General features: G+C 38.9%; 1 protein-coding gene across 1 annotated transcript; it reads right to left on the reverse strand.

The window, feature by feature from the left end:
• Nucleotides 1-442: 442 nt before the first annotated feature.
• On the reverse strand, nucleotides 443-17,589 carry LOC112399583 (lipase member N-like). Its single transcript, XM_024744830.1, has 9 exons — nucleotides 17,467-17,589; nucleotides 16,052-16,169; nucleotides 13,549-13,747; nucleotides 11,800-11,909; nucleotides 9,037-9,173; nucleotides 7,112-7,258; nucleotides 5,605-5,676; nucleotides 5,000-5,071; nucleotides 443-2,037 (listed from the first exon to the last, which is right to left on the reverse strand). Exons 1-9 carry the CDS (start codon nucleotides 17,572-17,574, stop codon nucleotides 1,804-1,806), a joined length of 1,197 nt encoding a protein of 398 aa, XP_024600598.1. The 5' UTR covers nucleotides 17,575-17,589; the 3' UTR covers nucleotides 443-1,803.
• Between the last annotated feature and the right edge of the window lie 2,268 nt (nucleotides 17,590-19,857).

The raw sequence follows: 19,857 nt of genomic DNA on the forward strand, positions 1-19,857 counted from the left end.
ATTTGCGATTTCACGTCAACCAACGAAGTTAAAAAATATTTTCATCCAAAATTAAAATTCTACATGCTCTTTGAACCAGAATTACTGGTTCAAAGATAATTTATCCTCTAGGTATAAATGATATTTGTATAAAGTATAAACTGATGTTTGTACAATATTTTCTACAACACTGTGTGTAATTACAAAAAATCCTAATTCATCTTAATCTCTGTTAATAATGAATTTCCATGTAACCTTTAATAGTGTTCCATATGAACTGATGGGGAATGATCTCCAAGATATACTAAGCGATCAAAGCAAGACGTGGAAAAGTATGAATAGTACGGTACATATAGGAGAAAAAACTAAATGGCTATCTGTGGACCCATCAGAATATGCATGGCATAGTCTGTAGAAGGATACACAAAATATTGGTAAGAGTTATGTGTCTTTGAAGTGGAGAGTGTATGACAAGAGTTGGGAGAAAGAGGAAGACTTACTTTTTATTGTATTCCCTATTTTTGTCTTTTGAATTTTATGCCTATATATGGTAGAATGGAGTATCTTCCCCAGTTCTGCGCTCCTGTATAATAGCATTGTACATCCACAGCCTCTGCCACGTGGTTTGCAGCTTCACACTGCAGGTGAAGCAGACTATTCTACCCACTGAGGTAAGGCTTGGTCATGTGACCTGAATTAGCCAAAGGCATGTGCAAAGCAGAGGTTCAAATACGCTAGCGTGATCTAGCTAGCCCTTTTGTGCTCTTGGCATCTGTCATGCAAAGAACATAACCCCGAGAGCTGCTAGTTCCAGAATGAAGAGAAGATGTAGAGCAGACCTGGACCCAACCCACAGCTTTGAGCCAAGCCCAGGTGATTTCAGTGTAAAATAGAGCCACACCAGCCAGACTGTGGACTTGTGAGCATAAAAAAATAAACGTTTGCTGTTGTAAGCCACTGAGTTGTTTATTACAAAGCATTGTTGTAGCAGTAGCTGAATAAGACAAATCCCATAGGAGCTCTCTTAACTGACCCCCACTTAACCAGATTCTTATATTAACCAATGCCTTCTTTTCTCTCTGTAAACATATCAACCGCTGTCCAATGCCTCTTAAATGTTCATAACTAGTAGGCTAATCTATTACAGCCACATCCTTCCACTCCTTCCAGTTGAGTCATATGCTTACTAAGAGTTAGTTTTCCCCCTAGCTTGTAACAGTAAAACAAACTCCTGGAATACTTTAATTTGGTTAGTTTTCCATTCTGCTAATTTTTTCATGCTTGATGTGGGTCAGGCTTGTTTCATAGCTTGTCTATAGATGACCATATGATTATTGCCCTAATTGTGATTTCAAGAAAGCCACAAGATCACAGCCACCCAAAACATATTGCCAAATGACTCCCTTGACAAGGTTTATCTAGGCCAGCACTCCTATGCTTATATCCAATCCTTTGAAAAAGGGGATGGGGAGTGTGTATCATTTGCATGAAACCACTATATATATTTGAAATAAGAAAGAGAAAGGCCTCTTTTAACTCCTCCCTGAAGTGTACAGTTAGCAGAGAAGAGTTTACTAGAACTTAGATTTAAAAATAGACCTAGCCCTGACTGAGGGGAAGATTCTAAGATTTCAGATGTGGACATTTCCGAAAGAGCAGCACAGTACAAACAATTCCTAGCTGGGATGCCGTGATAAGGGAACACCTCAGCGACGGCAACAAGGTGAAGGATGCTGGAGTAGACCTCATTGCTGATTGGTATTTTGCCCAAAGCCTCTTATGGGCTTGGAAGCAACTTTTAACTGAAGAGTAGATGTACTGCAGTCAGGGAAATGACTTCATCAAATCTATGATTTTACTGTACACCCGTTGAGCAGCATCGAGGCCCCAGATGAAATCAAAGTGGTTCCAATCTGGCAATAGGTTGAAGTAATGGAGATTCCTGATTTGGGGGAGTACCCTGGTTACATCCTGGGGTGTTACAAGGACATCACTTCCACCAACCCAAATAGCAGTAGGCACTTTCATGGCAGTCAGGTCATATAGTGGGGGACGACTCTATGGAAGAGAGAGAAAGTACATTCATGAGAGGAAGCTCCTCAGAGCAACAACTGACTTCAAATAAATAGAGACTACTGAATATTTACTATGACCACAGGAAGAAAGCATGCAATGGGTTCTATATTCAAGGAGTGTGAAGGAACAAGGCAAGATGGCTAAATAAACTTTTGTAAACAAAGTAGGGTATATTCAATGCTATAAAACATTTGTCTTCTTTGAAGACAAAGAAGAAATTATTTCCAACTGGGGCTTCATATAAAGAGCAGTCATTTGAAATGACTCTTGAGGAATGGTTGGATTTTACAGACAAGGATGTAGGTGGCAGGCCTTTCCAGCAGGCAGGAATAGCATGTATGCCATGGTCAGGAATGGCAAGCTGTCCAGTGTACTCAGAAAAGAAAATATGTAAGGGAATACTGTAGGGTACACGATTGGAGACAGTCAAGGTCTAAATGAAAGGCTGAAGCAGCTGGGCATCTTTCAGAAGTTTTGAAGACAAGGCAAGGTTATTTCTCAGTCTTAGCATGATTGCATAGGCATCAGTTTGTAGGATGACTTGAAGAAGAAATAGGTTGGAAATGGGTCCTGAACAAAATCTAGACAAGCAGTTTGGATGACCCACATAAGGGGGTAACTGAAGCCATAGGGATGGCTAAGTTCTCCAAAGACAAAGGGGAGAGAGATTTGAAGAATTTTGGAGGAATTCTGACAATTTGAGAGCAGTGGGGGACAGAGAGTAGCCAGTCAGAGGACAAAGGGAGCAATCAAAAGGGGAAGGAAAAAAATCAGAGATGGTTATATTACAGAAGTCCAAATCAGGGGGGTGAGTTGCAAGGAGACTGTGGTAACTAACACAAGATATAGGTTAGAATAAGCAATTATATTTGGCAATTAAAAGCCACAAGCAACTTTAAATAGAGTAGCTGTAATAAGAAGATGAAGACCAAAACTACATTTTCCAGGGTTCAGGAGTGAGTGGAGAAGTGGAGATACTTCTCCACTTCCCTTTTAAATATTAAAAAATGTTGATAAAAACAGAGTGATGGTAGGATGACTTGATAGGATTGATGGGTTGAGGGAAGGTTTTTTTATTTGTTTTTCATAAGGGATAGGGGTTCATTTAAGATAATAAGAGAAGCCAGTAAGAAGATATAAGAAGAGATGGGGTCGAGGGCACAAGATCAGGATAACTTGCATAATAAGAGGACCTTCATTTTCTGAGAGTGAAAGGAAGGAGAGAATCAAGAAGACAGAGATTTTAAGGTGGATTAGAGGGAAGTTAACAAATTTCATTCGTGCAACAAATAAGTATTAAGGGGCCAGTAAGTTCCAGATACTCTGCCAGGTGAGACAATACTGGTGAACAAAAGAGAAGGAAATTCCTACTCTCATGAGGCTTACATGGGTTAATCCTCTTATTCTTAAAAAAAATACAGTGGACACAGAGATTGTGCTGGGAACTTAAGGAGAAGACAAACTGTGTGTACTTCTGAATGTAATGAAAATTGACTTCCAATGATCTAAAATTACAAACAAATAAAACAGGATTGGCCTGGAGTAGGGTAGGACCAGCTAGCTAACTGTGTGTAAATTCTGAGGACATTTACACTCTCAATACTTGTCATCACGTTGTACACTTCAATCTTAAATATTTTTTGGTCAGTTTTACCTCAATAAAGCTGAACTTGACAATAATGGTCTTACGTGTGTGTGTGTGTGTTTTGTTTTATTTTCTTGTAAATGTAACCAATATGTAACATGCTCATTACAATAATGAAAAAAGACAAATGTATGTAAAATCCAAAATGAGAGCTTCCTTTTCTCTTTCATGTCCATCCACTTCACTCTTCCTTTCTTCCCCTTTTTGAAAGTTATCACTTTAACATTTGCTGTTTATTTATTTTCTGGCCTTTTTCTAAGCATTTGCAAATGTATGCATTTGTAAATATACATTGTCTGAGGAGCAGGAAAAACCCTTTGCGGGTCATGAAAATATTCAATATCTTGCTTGTGGTGTGGCTACATGAACGAATCTATTTTTCAAAACTCACTGAGTTAGACACATCAAATTAGCGAAGTTTACCGTATGTAAATCACACCTTAAGCTGATTAAAAATAATAATAAAATTATATATAGCTCTCTTTGTCTTAAGGCCTAGTAGAATCATTTCTCTAATAATTCAATCCATTACTGAGAAATTGACTGGTCTGATTGACTGATTTGATGTTCAGAAACAATTTCATCAATCTATGTTTGCACTAATAACCTTAAATATGTCAGTCTGGGAAAACATCAGAAAAATGTGCTTAGTTCATACTGAGAAGCCCAGCCCCTGACTTAGAGAAAGGAAGGTGGCAACAGGATTGATTAAAAGTATAGGAAGGCTAAATGAGTCTATAAATTTTGGTGTATAAAGTTAGAGGGGAAAAGTTGCCTTAAGATTCAACACTGCATGGGTGGAAAATTCTCTTAACTTTTACGTGTAATCCTAATTTCCTTCTGTTGCTATCAAGAAGCGTGTATTCATTTACTCTGTAAATTTTTATAGATTTTTTTATAAAGCAATGTTCATTATTATGCAGCCGTTAAAAATAATGTTAAAAAAACCCCTCAGTAACATTGGTTATGTTCTGCTATGACTGTAAATAGAAAAGCAAGATTGAAAGTTGTGGAAAAGCAGTGATGTCGATATTGGAATAAATGTAATAAAATATTGATACATCTACTATAATTATCTCTGGGTGGAGGGATTATAAATGACTTAACTCCCTTAGTATATAATTCTTTTATTTCTAGATTTTCTGAAATGAATGCATATTAAAACTAGACTTGAAAAAAAAGTCTCTATCAACCAATGTGAATGAGGCCAATTGTCAGCTAGGATTCTTTTCCCTCTCAAATAATTTATCATTGGAAGTCTTCAAAGCCGCCCTCCTGGGGTCACTCTGAATAGCTCACCTGATTGTAATGATGCATGTTCTCTGCTTCACTTCCCCAGTCATAAGCTCTGAATTCATCAGATCCGTAAAGCTGAATTAAATGTTTTATAGAAAAGTAATATTCACAGTAAGAATCATGATTTTTAACAGCAAATCTTAGAAAAGCACCGTACGCTGGGAAGAAAATAAGGCTCCGGGATGAGCAGAAAGATATAAATAAATTTTACCAGTATGAAAAACAAGGTCGACAGAAAGTGATGCAATGATCTCCTTGGTTTGAAGGAAAAGCTAGTGGAAAACCAAGCCTCATTAAAGGGAAATCAAATCTCAGGTATTTCTCTCTCTGGGGAAGGCTCAGTTCTGAGGCTCTCCCAGTTTACCTTTTGTTTCAGCTCAGGGCCTATTTTACAAGCTCTGATTTAAGATGGGGTTCATTTATGTCACCTACTTGGTCTGCCCCATCCCTTGTTCCTTCTCTTAAAATCCAGGGAAATCAAACCATAAAGAGGGTGACAAGGGCAAAAAGGAAGACAGCTGCTAAGTTTCTTAGAACAGACATGCTAACTCTGTCCTTTCATATATAAAGAAAATTAAGGGAATAGTTTTCCATGACAAAGACCCTACCTGTTTTATATGCAGGATGTTCTGTATTGACGATCCAGTGGGAGCATGGGACATATACACATCCATTCGGCTCTGAAGGAAAAAGGACACTTATTACAGCATTAACCACCCAATGAAAAAACTATGCCTTTCAGAAGCAGATCCTAATTACACTAAAAACTAATAAACAAATATTGCGGTTTTGAAAGTGGCAAGGAAGAATCATCTAGATAATTACAAATTCATGTCAGGCACTTGAATGTGGGTGAACCATGGGCTGACTGGTGGCATGGGCTGCTTGAGAGCAAACTTGCATCAGCTCTGAAGCTGTAGGATAATTTGCTTATTTTGAGGCAGAAGCAACAATGGACATCACGGAGCAAAGCAACCAAGAAAGTTACTCTGTGCAAGTGTTTGGGGGGGGGGCTGGGGGTGTGTGTGTGTGTACAGATGTGATGATCACAGATCAATAGATCAAAAATCCTGGAGTTCAGGACCTAACTTTGTTAATGATAAGCTTTGTGACTTTGGGCAAGTTATTTATCATCTCTGAGTTTCTGTATTTTCATCTATTAAATGGACATGCTAAAAATCATACTACAGTTTGCTGTGCTCTTGTAAGGATAAAATAAAATACTACAAAAAAAAGCTAAAAATCAATCACTTTCATGTGTACTGTACTTTAGTCTTCATAAATATAATAGAGATGAAAATTGTAGACATAAATTAGTACTGATAATTGTACGTCTTAGAATATAATGGAACAAATCAAGGAAACTATTAAAAATCTTTACTTTTGAAGAAGCAGGCTTTGAACAATTGTCCCTCAAGGTTTTTGGTCTAACACAACTTGTCCTCTTAACGAATGGGGGTAGGGTGGCTGGCCAAGAAAAGCTATTTTGGAACTAGCTTCACTATAACAGTCTCACTGGCTGCCATTTGGAATATGACAGAGATAACTACTCAACCACACTGGTCTGTAGTCTGAACTCCTCGTCCTCCTTGAATTCTCAGCAACAGGAATCAAGGAGTTGATGAAACAGGACTTCTGCTCTTTCATAGGAAAGGGATTACACTCCATTCCATTCTGTCTTTATGTTCCAAGTTAAATGACGAATTTTATTTGAGGTTAAATTCACCCAACAAGTGAAGGCATACATGGAATAAATTTAATGCTTGTATGTACTTCTTTTCTAGGATTTTATTTTATTTTTTAATGCACTGTGTTGTACTGAAATAAAATCAAGTTGACTGTAGTAAGTGGTAGCTGATTGTGAACATGTGAAACCACTACCTAGTGTGGAACAACTATTTTCTTAAATTTGACCAGGTATGAAAAGATGAAGCTGCCTATTCCTCAGTCTTCACATTCGTGGTCCATTGAATATCTAATCTTCTATGCATAATCTCTGCCCTTAAGTTTAGAATACCACATTAATTTATGTAGTATAATAGATACATCAAAATCAATCAAAGAAAACCTGGAATTTCTAAAAGCATCGAATGGCCCCAGAATCATTATACATACCATGTTCACATTTTTCATGTTGAATCCAGCCCATAAAGACATAAATTCAATACATATCACCCATAATATTTTATTGTTGCAGATTTTGGTAGAAGGTGACTTCCCTGTTTTATCTTCTAAAAAGAAACCTTTGGTACCAAAAATCTTCTGTAAAAATAAAAAATAATTATTCTTTCGAGGACCATTTTCAGACTTCTCGACATTCCCTTCATCCCAGGAATGAGAATTCTCGGGGCTCTACTTATATTTTTATATTTATTTGCTGTTTTGGTCAAGGAGACCAAGTCATTCAGGAAAAGTTACTATTTATGAATCGTTCTCCACCCAGCTAGTATCATCAAACATAATTTACAAGGAGACTGCAGTAAGGACCCTCAACCTCAAATTAGCTAATTTCTCCACAGTGAAGCTCTCCCACATTCTGTCCAATCAGCGATTGCCTATATTTCTCATTAAGTGGCAAGAAAGGTAAAGCAGTTTCTCCTTAAGGTCAAATATTGCCTTGAATAGGAAGGAAAAGAAGGGTTTTTCCCTATTACCCGTGTACACATCACGTTTCTGGTAGTGTTCCAGAGTAGCCAGCTTTTATGCTGAAAGGTAGAGGATGGAGTACTGAAGGGAGGGTGCCACTGGACAGAAAAAAAAATGATGTCTTGGGAGGCAGCATAGTTAAAACTTCTAGGGCTTTTGGAAAAGCAAGTTTGGGTGGGCATCTCTGATGGGAGGACTGGAGCCTCTAGGGGCAATGGATATTATGAAATGGTGGGTGGGCCAGAGAATGGGGCTTAAAGTGGCAGGAAGTTTGACAGTAGAGGATAAGAAACTGAGATAAGTCAGGGACAATATGTGCCTCAGACCCGACCTATGTAGGCAAAGCCACACATGCAAAACTGGTGTATTTAGAAATAGATGTGTCTATCTCTGAATTTAATTCAACTAGTTAGTCTGCTCAGCTCTGCCCAAATGTAGTAAACATCCAAAACTAACTGATGTCAGCACGCTTTAAAATAGAACTATCAACGACAAAAAAGGGAAGTTATATCACTTGAGCTTACTAAACAATACCAAAAAACTACTATCGAACCAATCATTAGGCCTCATGGAATTCTTCCTTGTGTTAGCTCACAAATACTTTTTTCCCCATTTCTACCTCTTCACCTCAGACCAGGACCTCACTACATATATGAATTATTGTGATACCCTAATTGGTCTCCTTGACTTCATTTTGGTCAAAATTTATTCTACCCTTCTCTCCAAATTTGAGGGGCAATCTTGATAAAATACTGTGTTCATTGTGGCAATGACCTTTTTAGAGAAACAAAAAGCAAACAGAAAAAAACTCTCAAAGAATAAAATCCCAGACTCACAACTGACCATCAAACTATTTTTCCAACCATTGGAAAATAACCAATAAATACTTGAATTAATAATTCAGCTGTAAGACATTTACTCTTTGGAGTCTTAGCTTTAGTAAATTAGAGCAAGCTCCCATATGGGAAGGGTTATATTATTCAGGCTTTTCTAACATCAAAGTCAGGGATATCAGTGATCCCATGTGACTTGGAAAATGTCTTCCATTTGGGCACTGTGAATTCATTGACATGCCCAGGGGAATAAGAGTGGAACAAGGAAACTTGTGAGTAGATCTTAAACTGACACGGCAGTCAGCTCAGTTAGAAATTCTGATTTATACTCAGGTCTGTTAATAACTGAGTATAGTGAATTGCATATGGGAGCTGTAGACATTGTGGCATAGACAAACACACACAAGGACACGTGCACTCCAAGCACATGATCCCAGAGTCTGGTTTCTACAGATTTCATCTAAATGTGCTACTTTTGTTTCATAATAGATTTTAAAATAATAAGGATCTATCATCCAAAAGGAGATCCTCATATACTTTTTGGCACAAGGAAGAGCCTACCTTGACTGAGGAACTTGGAAGTAGGAAAAAACTGGTAAAAATGCTCGTGGGGTATTTGAATGAGATCACAGGACTCAAGGCAAAATTCATTTTGATTCTTTGTGCCAGTTCAGGCATGGTGGCAAAGGCTGCAAACCCTGAGAGAACAGGAGACAAGACGATCTTGTAAAAATTAGAAGTATTTAGGCAATGTTTCTACTAACAAAAGTGGGACTCTGCTTTGTCATTTTTATCCTTTTACTGCACTCATCTTGGAGATGAATTGGGAAACTCTTCTAAGTTATCCTGCAGAGTTAATCTGCCTTCAGCCCTCTCTGCTCTCAAGTCTCCATTTTTCTCTTATTCTGGACAATTTAACTGGGTTGGGGAAAGTGAAGGATAAGTTGCTGAAGCAACTCCTGCCAAGTAAACTGGGGACACCTTCACTCCCCAAGCGTGGGGTAAGTGCTGGCAATATTGTCACTTTACCACCAACTCTGAGATGTCAGAGTGAGTCACAGAGCCTCTAGAAGTAATCAGTTTGTGGGAGGTGAATCAATCAGCTCTCTGCACTATCGTCCAGTTATTCCACAGTTTTTCTTTCTCACAGTTGATGAGATTTCATTGCTCTCAGTGCTTCACTGGATGCCTACCAAAACCTCTGGAATCCTCCCTGCATCCGAAAGGGGACGGGATTTCCCTCAGTCCACCATGGTCCCAGTAAGGACCATATGTCTCCATTTGCTCTGACTGCTCAGGAATAGCATTGCATCCATATCTAGCACTGCGAGGATGAGGGTGGGGGTCAGCCTCACACAGGAAAGGCTATGTGGAGGATCTCCGTGTTTGGGATCCCCGAGATACTTTCCTGGGCCCCCCTCCACTGTGTGTGTGTGTGTGTGTGTGTGTGTGTGTACGTAGCCATAGCAGGGGTTTTTTTCTTCTGAACTTCTTGTTGAAATATTGAAACTGTCTTAGCCAGAAAAGGAACTGGCTGAGTAATTGATACAAAGACTGAAACAGGCATAATTGTTCCCCAGAAGATGTCTAGAAATGTGTGGAGGTGAGTTTTTTGGTTTTTTGCGATACGCGGGCCTCTCACTGCTGTGGCCTCTCCCGTTGCGGAGCACAGGCTCAGCGGTCATGGCTCACAGGCCCAGCCACTCCACGGCATGTGGGATCTTCCCAGACCGGGGCACGAACCCGTGTTCCCTGCATCGGCAGGCGGACTCTCAACCACTGCGCCACCAGGGAAGCCCTGGAGGTGAGTTTTTGATGGTCATACTGACTGGGGAGCCCAACTGTTATTTAAGGGGCTAGGACCTGGCTTGTTAAATGTCCTATGAAGAGTGGGTCCTTCCCACATAACAAAAATGTCTCTGCTCAAAAGGCAAACAGTGCTCACTGAAAAATGTCATGCCCTAAATGCAACGCAGGGCCCTAATGATGAAATTTACTGTTTTCTCTGCTAATCAGATATGAGAGCATTTCTAAGTCCTCTCCACTTTTCTAGACGCCACTCAAGTCGTCCTTCTCCCTGCAGTTTCTCCACAGCGCCCAAGCGCCCTGTCGGTGAAGGCAAAGTGACCTGATTTGAATTAATGTGCCACCTCTTATGTATTAAGAGACCTTGAAAGAGCCACTTAATTTCTTTGAACTTCTGCTTCCTTTTCTATGAGATGGAAATAATAATGGTAGGATTGTTCTGAAGCTTAGACAGAGAGATTGTAGGAAAGGTCCTGAACAGAGGACCCTAAACATAGTAAAGCCTCCTAAGTGTTAGCTATTATGGTGTAATTATTTTCCTGTTAGTGACAGTTTTTTGGGGGGTGGGGTTGGGTCCCCTTATTAGTTCTTTGATCCTCTTTTAGAGTATTCGCTCTCATGTTCACTGCCTAGTCTAAATTTGTAAGCTGCCTATCAGTACAAAGCACTGGTAAACACCGATTTGCTCTTGATGATAATGGTGATAATGAGACTACTGTAGGAATATTTATTGTCTCTTGCACAGTTTCACCCAAACTAAAATACTGCATTTTCATATAACCCAGTCTCTTAAAACTGGAAACTTTAGTGGAAGATTACTAGCAAATTTATATTTTTAGTAGTATGGGTTCCTTTAAATTTTTATGTGGAGCTAGACTATTGATTTCTTAGAAAAAAATCTAGGAACCACACATTCAAAGTACATTTCCTGGACTTTAAAAAAAATCTATATAGTGCTTGCAATTAATTGCTACTCCATAAATATTAAATCATACACTAAATGGATAAGCCCAGTTGATTTCCTGTAGTAAGCTATGTGGTCTGATTCACAAACAAAATGTTACCATATCTTTTCAATTTGTTCAAATATGAGTATAAGCCTCTCTTTTTTATTTTTTAAAATTCCATGCGGGTTGTGAGGAAGGTATGATTGATGCATAGTTAACGTTCTTCAAGGATATTTCACGGCATTTGGCTTTACTTTTTCAGCTTGGAGGTGATCTAGAGACTTACCCTTTGGAAATACCTGTTTGGATTTTGAGCACACATTATTCCTGGGAAATTACGTCACCATTACAAATGTGTTGCGGTGACCGGAAATAGATGAAAGGCTCATCCTACATACTCACAGTCTCTGGAGTTCAGGTTCACAGCCACTTAGGGAACTAGGGTTATGTGCCCAACACAGGACAGAGAATTAAGGACACTGTAAATGTAAAACAGTTACTCTGTTCCAATTCAAAGGTGAACTTTTGCATGGCTCTGACCCTTGTAAAGTGTTGACCCTTGTAAACGTACCTATTGTAGTACCAAGTGAATGTCCAATGAAATACAACTTCTCTTGACCAGTTTTGTTTACAATGAAGTCTATTATTCCTGGGAGATCATATTTGGCCATTTCATCAAAGCTGAAAAATAAAACAGGGACTTATAAATATTCCCAACTAAGTTCAAAACTCAGAGCACTTGCTTGTTTATTTTTTACACACAGAATTCTGTGCTGTCCACTTACATGGTTTGTATTTCATTATTTATTCAGTTACATATAGGCTATTGTAGCTTTTCTTTGCTGCACTTATATGTGTTACTTTCTAATAACAGGAATGATTTTGAGACTTGTGTAAACTACATTATCCGAAGTTTAATCTTGTCATTCTTCCTTTTCGTTCCCTTCTCTTGCATTTCTTTTGCTGTCCTTTCCCTACCTGGTTTGCATGCCTCTACTTCAGTCTCCGCCAGGGAACTTCAAGACTCTTAGGGCCACTTAATACCCGGCTTTGGAAACAGAACTGGTTGTAAATCATGATTCTACCATGTACTAGCTGAGTAACTTTTCATAAGTTACTTAAATGCTCTGAGCTTAAGTTTCCTTATCTGTGAAATGAACATGATAATACTATACGGCAGGGCTGCTATAGGGGTTGGATAGTATTAAAGGAATGACTCTGGCTGCTATTAGACACTCAGTCAGATGTTACTATTATTAATATTTCTGTCCATATAGAGATAGATTCAATATATACCAAAATCCTATAGTACCAGTTCGACCAACATTAATGCAAGAGAACAAAAAAGGCCTAAATAACATATAGTAGAATTAGGTACCTCAGCAACTAAGGGCCTGCTTATTAGAAGAACATGAGAGGAAATATAGATCGGAACTCACCAGTATAAGAGAATGGTTGTGATGCTTTATAGTAAATAAGCTCCAAGCTCCCAGCCAAGGACCAACCACACAAAATATTTCCCAATGCTTGCCCTGGGGCAAAAGGTCTGACCCTAACAATTTCATCTATTCTTTCTTCCCTTCCAACTTGTCAGTGGGTACTGAATATTTCATTAATGTGGTTTTGCTCTAGCAGCAGGCTTTAAACCAACAGGGAGTTTAAGAATGAGAAAGGATGTCCACTGTTGGCATCAGCCTGTCCTTTGGTGACAGCGGAAAACACTTCCATTAAAAGAAGCAGTCAGCATATCAAAAGATTCTTTTCTATTGCCTATTAACAAGGTTAACAAGGTTTTGTTTTCCTGAAAATGGTATTCTATACATTCTCAACCACAGTTTCTGTAGGTAAAATATGGCACTGATACACATCTTTGCAAAACTGATTGGCTGTCCAAGAGAAAAAACTTGTAATAGCATCACTAGGATAAACGTAAGCTTCATGAGGGCAGAGACTTTGTTCACTCTTGAATGCTCAGGGCCTAGAACAGTGCATAGAGTAGGCACTCAATAAACATTGGTTGAATGAGTGCATACTTTGGTCACAGGAATTTCCTAAGCTGTCCCTTGGGACATACTTATAATGTATAGTATTGGATAGAATTGTATGTTAAAATGACCCTGTTGAAATGATATAATTCGCTTGTGGGAGAATCAATGGAAATCAGAGCTTCTTGCTATTTATTTCCTTCGAGATGTTAATAGAAATTACAAGGAGCTGTGTGACTCCAAGTATCATACATTATTGTTAATACCACCCACACTATTATATTTAAAGGACTTGTCTCAAATTGCCTTCATGAACTTTCATAGATATAGTTTACCTAAAGGCCCAGAATTCCTCTTCATTCACTGAGAGTGTTTTGTGTCTCCTTGACCAAGTGTTGCCCCGACTGTTTCCCATCCATACATCGTAACCTGCATCTGCTAGAAGGAATCCAAGGCTGCCATTGGAGTAATTCTCAAGCCAGGAGGCACTGTCTGCAAACAGAGCATGCTGCAAGTATACAACTGGCTGGGCACCTGGAAGGAGGGAGGAAGGAAGAGAGAGAAATTTATAATAAATGGAGCATCTCGGGAACATGATAGAAACACACACACACGCACACACTGGGAAAAGCAAAAACCAAAAACAGCATTCACTTTTCCTCTTGTCATTAGTGTAGAGTGTTGTAATCACATAACAAGTTTTTTGAGCACATATTTTGTACCTGGTGTTAAGCTGATTGGTTGACATGCATGAGCTTATTAAATTCTTAGAATAACTCTATAAAGTAGGTCCTACTTTGAGGATCCTCATTTTATACATGTGGAGACTTAAGGTAGTTAAGTAACTTTCCTAAGGGGTCATTCAGCTAATAAGGTACATGGGTAGGACTCAAGCCTGGTTCTGTTTCGTGCCAAAGCGTGTGCTTGTAACTGCTCTGCACTATGTATTCACTTTTACATATCTCCTGGGTTTGACTTACAGAGACATGAAGATGCTCATGTTTGATGGAGTCTTATGCCTCCTCCAGAAGGAGGGGCAGGTGAGCATAAATGCACAATGACTATTTCCTCACCAAACTTCCAGTCAAACCCCCAGCCTCTGCCCCCTCAAGAATATTTGAAAACTATAGCAGTAAAATCAGCTCAATGCCCTCTTGTGAACTCTCAAGTTTCTGAGGAAAAGAACCAGGATGGAAGATTCTATAACTTAGTAGTTAAGAGCACAGGCTCTGGAGTCCGGCTTTCTGGGTTTGAATTCTGGTTCTGTCATTTGCCCTTGTGTGACTTGGAGCCTATTACATAACCTGTTTTACCTCAGTTTCATGATCTGTAAAATGGTAACTCTTAATAGTGCCAACTTCATAGGGTTTCTGGGAGGTTTAATTCATTTAATTCATTTAAAGCATTTAGAAAGATACACCTAATAAATGTCTTTTAACTCCAAATCTTCCCCAAATTCTCCCTCCTTAAGTAAAGCCTTTCTTGTAAGTTTTCTCCTTTTATGTTTCACAGCACCTCCCTACCCCACCCCTCGCCGTGCCTAATATTGCAAGATTTAGCAAAAACCAAAACAAAGATAAACAAAACAACCCAGGATGCCCTGTTAAATTTGAATTTCAGATTAACAATGAATAACTTTGTCATATAAGTACATCATAAAGTGAGATTTACACGAAAAACTCATCTGCTGTTTATCAGAAATTCAACTTTAACTGGGCATCTCATATTTTAGATAGTAATCCTACCCATGTCCCACTCACAGTTGTTATTGTGAAACTCTTGAATTCTTGAACTACATGACTTTAGCTGCCTCTGAATGTGGATGGGAGATGAGATGATTCATGGGGGGAGATGAGATGATTCATGGTAAATGGTTTCATTTACCATGAATCATCTCATGGTAAATGATTTGGTAGGTAAAGGCCGTTGGGGCTTTGCAGATATTTTGCTTGCTCTTCTCTCTCCCTCCTCAGGGACTTGGCAGTTATATTTCCCCCTCCCTTTTTTTTTTTTTTTTTTTTTGCGGTACACGGACCTCTCACTGCTGTGGCCTCTCTCACCGCGGAGCACAGGCTCTGGACGCACAGGCTCAGCAGCCATGGCTCACGGGCCCAGCCGCTCCGCAGCATGTGGGATCTTCCCGGACTGGGGCACAAACCCGCGTCCCCTGCATCAGCAGGCGGACTCTCAACCACTGCACCACCAGGGAAGCCCTATATTTCCCCTTTTAAAGAGTGTAATTCATCTGCTTTTGCATGGCTCGTTCCTCATTCTAGAATGGAGCCTTAGTGACCCCATGCTCTTTCATTGCATAAACTGTCTGTTCGTCAGGTCAAAGCACACATGAATGTTAAAGTTTTCCTTCCTGGAAAAAGTTTCAGAAATGCCACTGTCATTTAATTGGGTTTTTTTTATCCTGCAGAGGGAGGCCTGTTGATTCTAGAGGGGGCAGGAGAGACTCTTTTGGGATACCCTGCAGCCAGCTTCATACAACCCAGCCAATCTCTTTCCAACAGTGAGGAAATCCACTATTCGGAATACAGCAATTTTCCACATGAGAAATCAGTAATGAGCTAACAAAATGTAGGCTCCACCTCTGCATTTACTCCCTAAGAAGAAAGCCTGGCGGCAGTCAAGAAGATCAGTCTTGCTCTTTGTAATTGTAGGTTCTTGCCTGTCTTCAGAGAATTGGAAAAGAATGAGACTCCCTGTTCACAATGTAAAGACTAATCCAAAATTCAAACCAATTTTGATAAATCAGTCATTGTCTTAATGAACGGCCAGCAATAAACTTTAGTCATATGCAATTCTCCTTCTCAGGAGAGACACATCTTCTACCTGTGCTCCTATTGTCTCTTCGTCCATGGGGAATTCTGTTGACACTGAGTATGTACCCATCTTGAGTGGTGACTTCGTACTCCTCACTGGGGTAGCCATTGTAGGTGATGATTTCACTCTGCCCAGTAAAAATATGAGCGTTAGCTAAACATCTTCTCTAAAGGTTGTCGAAAGGAACTAGAAAAAAGCAACTAGTGTGTACTTTTTGGGGTAAATTATCTGAAATCTGTAGCCCCAGGTAACTGTAAAATTAATTTACTGCATAAAGTCTTGATAGAAAAATAAGTAGACTATTAGAAAATGTCTGGTAGTGTAAATTTTTGGGGGGTTGGAGATAATATCTAGCATTGACCCACTCTTCTGACAAAACTATATTCTCAAGGCATTTGTCTTTTTTTTTTAAAGTATACATATATATATTTGAATGAAGTATAGTTGATTTACAAAGTTGTGTTAGCTTCTGGTGTATAGCAAAGTAATTCAGTTTTATATATATATATACACACATATATGTATTATATATATTCTTTTTCATATTCTTTTCCATTATGGTTTATTACAGGATATTGAATATAGTTCCCTGTGCTAGACAATAGAAACTTGTTGTTTATCCATTCTATATGTAATAGTTTGCATCTGCTAGTCCCAAACCCTCCCCTGCCCCACCCCCCAGCAACCACAAGTCTGTTCTCTACGTCTGTGAGTTTGTTTCTGTTTTGTAGATAAGTTCATTTGTGTCATATTTTAGATTCCACATATAAGTGACATCATATGGTGTTTGTCTTTCTCTTTCTGACTTACTTCACTTAGTATGATAATCTCTATGTCCATCAATGTAGCTGCAAATGGCATTATTTTATTCTTTTTTATGGCTGAGTAAAATTCCATTGTGTGTGTGTGTGTGTGTGTGTGTGTGTGTGTATGTATGTGTGTGTGTATGTATATATATATATACCACTTTTTTTTAACTTTTTGTTTTATATTGGAGTATAGTTGATTAACAATGTTGTGTTCGTTTCAGGTATAGGACAAAGTGATTAAGTTATACATAAATATGTGTCAATTGTCTTTTGAGACCCCTCTTGGTTTAAAGATAATAAAACCATAGTCCAGTAGAGGGCAGTCATATATATGATCCAGAGGGCTTAAAATAGAAATTCTTAATATTCTTAAAAATGTAAATTCAAAAGAGGAAGTTATCTATAAAAAATATAATTCTGCTTTATATTCCTAGAAAGTATTACTTATTCAGCCAAAAAAGAAGATCTACCTAGCTTAACTCTTGGAGAACTGTTAAAAATCACCCATGTTTTATGTTTTCTTATCAGAGATTTTTCTGCCATACAGGAACTTTAATATCTCACAATCAATTAATCTGCTTTATTTGATGGTCTTTAGAATTTTCCATCACTTACAATATTCATCCACACTTCAGGATTTGCTTCTTTCTCCAAATTAAAGAATCCACCGGCATTTAAAGTTCCACAAATCAAATAGGTTGTTGTTAAAAACAGCCACATCATGCGAATGCCTGGCGTAAAACATTTAATAACCACAGATTAATGTCATATGTCAAAGTTGATTCACGAAATTAAAATAGTCCCCTAATGAAAACTTGACTAACATCCTGAGAAAGCTGAGACAGTGTGGAAGGGAGTAAATACAGTGAGCTAACTCCGAGCACTATTCATCTATTTTTTTCACATAGAAATTGCCCTGACATAGTCCACTTCCAGAAATGAAATGAATTCAATCTAGTATGAAGGCTTATTTTTTGTTTTATTTTAATCCAATCTTTTCAATTAATTTAAATCTTTACTCACCTGTGAGTTGCCAGAACACATAAAGATTCAGAGGACAAGTTTCCATACCATGGCAAAGCTAAAAGTGGAGTTATCCTCTAGTCTCATCCAGCAACCCAACAAAAAAACAAGAGCAACGAACAAGGAAGCTTCAAACAGACAGGCTTATGATCAGTTTTAAGTGATGTGATTATTTTTCTTGTGGACACCCAAAGGCAAATTTGGCACATTTAAATGTCCATTGGCTCTTCCTTGGCACGGCTTAAAAGCACGTCTCCTCAAACCAGCCTGACCATAATCGCAAGGCAGATTACTCATCATAGGGGAGTTGCAGTCCAATGGCCTGAGTTCGAAGTCCAGCCTCACCACGAACAAGATTTCTGACTTTGGGTAAGTTATTCAGTAGCTTTGTCTCCTGGTTTTCTCGCTGGTAGCATTAGGATAATAATGTAACTTACCTTATAGGGCTGTAGGGAGGATTAAGTGACACACAAAGCACTAAGCCCAGTGTGAGCTTTCACTATATTTTTAAAATCTAAAAACGAACAAGAGAATAACATCAGAGAGGCTTTATTGTAACCAATTAATGACAGACTTCTAGAAATTCAGAATTTACTTTTGAAGTTAAATAGCTTTCCATAAATTTGCTATCTGGATGAAGACGATTTTACTTTTGTAAATGTTATATAATTAAAAACATTTAGAAACTAATAACTATTGAGGGCTTAGCTTGTGTCAGACACTGTTCTAAATGCTTCACATTGTGTTATTTAAACCTCAGAGAAACGCCATAAAGCAGCTACTGTTATCATTCTCGTTTTTGTCAATGAAATTAACAAAGGCTTAGAGAGATGAAAGATCTGCCCAAGGTTACAGAACAGAGAGGTGATAGAACTAGGACAGGAACAAAGGCAGCCTCAGCACAGAGCCCTTACACCTGGCTACCACTCCCAACCCGTCTCCCGATTGTGATAAATTTTGGTCTTACCTAGTTATGTAAGCTTCCCTTGTTCCTGAGGACTCTTAGCGATGAAGAACTTCTGAACTTTTGCATGTGACAAAATGAAGAATGAGATACGATTGCAGTTAGAAACCAGAGACATGAGAGACAGGAAGCCCATGGAAGTGAAGAAACCCTGGTCAGTGACACACGCCCAGGGACAAATAACCAGTTTGACTAAATCCTCCACGTTTCCACTGAGCATCTGTCACCGTTGGGAGGGTTCAGCCACATTTTCAAAACAAGGTGTCAAAAGTGGAAGTATGTACTCAGTGTCCTAAGACAAAATCAGAGTTAACAATATCTATCTTCTCAACACCAGAGTTCATTATGAGAGTCAACTGAAGCAATGTTTGTGAAACTACTGATGTCAACCATGTAATGTGCAGGAAAGTGATTGATTATAACTCCGTTGAGAAGTTGAGGCCAGCCTGACTCACTTTTGAGGCCAAAAAGGGTTTGGAACTAGCAGAGGAAACAATATCCTTAGGCCAAAGGGACCTGAGGAGAATGAAGACATTTTAGCTCTAAATGTTGCCAACAAATTCTGGCTCCCTGTGCACTGATGCCGAATAGAAATATGGAGACAGAGATTTGGAGGATAAGAAATAGAGAGGCTTTTTATTTTCCTTGCCAGGCAAAGGGAAGACACAGTAGGCTAGCACCTCAAGAACTGTGCCCCCCTTTCCTGAGGAATTACAGGGATTCTTATAGGGAAGTTCTCAGTCCGAAGTGAGTGATAAGGATCAAAATGGTGAACGTCTAGCAGTCTTCTTCTTCTTGCATTATTTCGAAAGAGTCACTGCTGGAGTCGGGCAACCCAGTAATTGGGTCCGGTAGTCTCTGGGTTAACAGTCTGCGACCTCCTTTCTGAAATGCAAACAGCTACAAGGGGTGATTTGCTACAAGAGATTACAGGAGGAGCAAATACCAGGGGCAGAATGTAAACTGCCTAAATTACACAGGATTAGAGGTGACAGGTTACTTTCGTGAATGACAAATCT

The sequence above is a fragment of the Neophocaena asiaeorientalis genome, unplaced genomic scaffold (assembly GCF_003031525.2).
Source record: "Neophocaena asiaeorientalis asiaeorientalis breed wild unplaced genomic scaffold, Neophocaena_asiaeorientalis_V1.1 scaffold131, whole genome shotgun sequence".
Taxonomy (NCBI): Eukaryota; Metazoa; Chordata; class Mammalia; order Artiodactyla; family Phocoenidae; genus Neophocaena; species Neophocaena asiaeorientalis.

Coding starts and splice junctions, on each gene's coding strand:
- LOC112399583 (XM_024744830.1), bottom strand. CDS start 17,574: ATGATGTGGCTGTTTTTAACAACAACCTATTTGATTTGTGGAACTTTA. Junction 13,748..16,051: donor AAGAGACAATAGGAGCACAG/GTAGAAGATGTG, acceptor CCCTCCTTCCAG/GTGCCCAGCCAGTTGTATAC. Junction 2,038..4,999: donor ACATGCATCATTACAATCAG/GTGAGCTATTCA, acceptor TCTCTTCCATAG/AGTCGTCCCCCACTATATGA.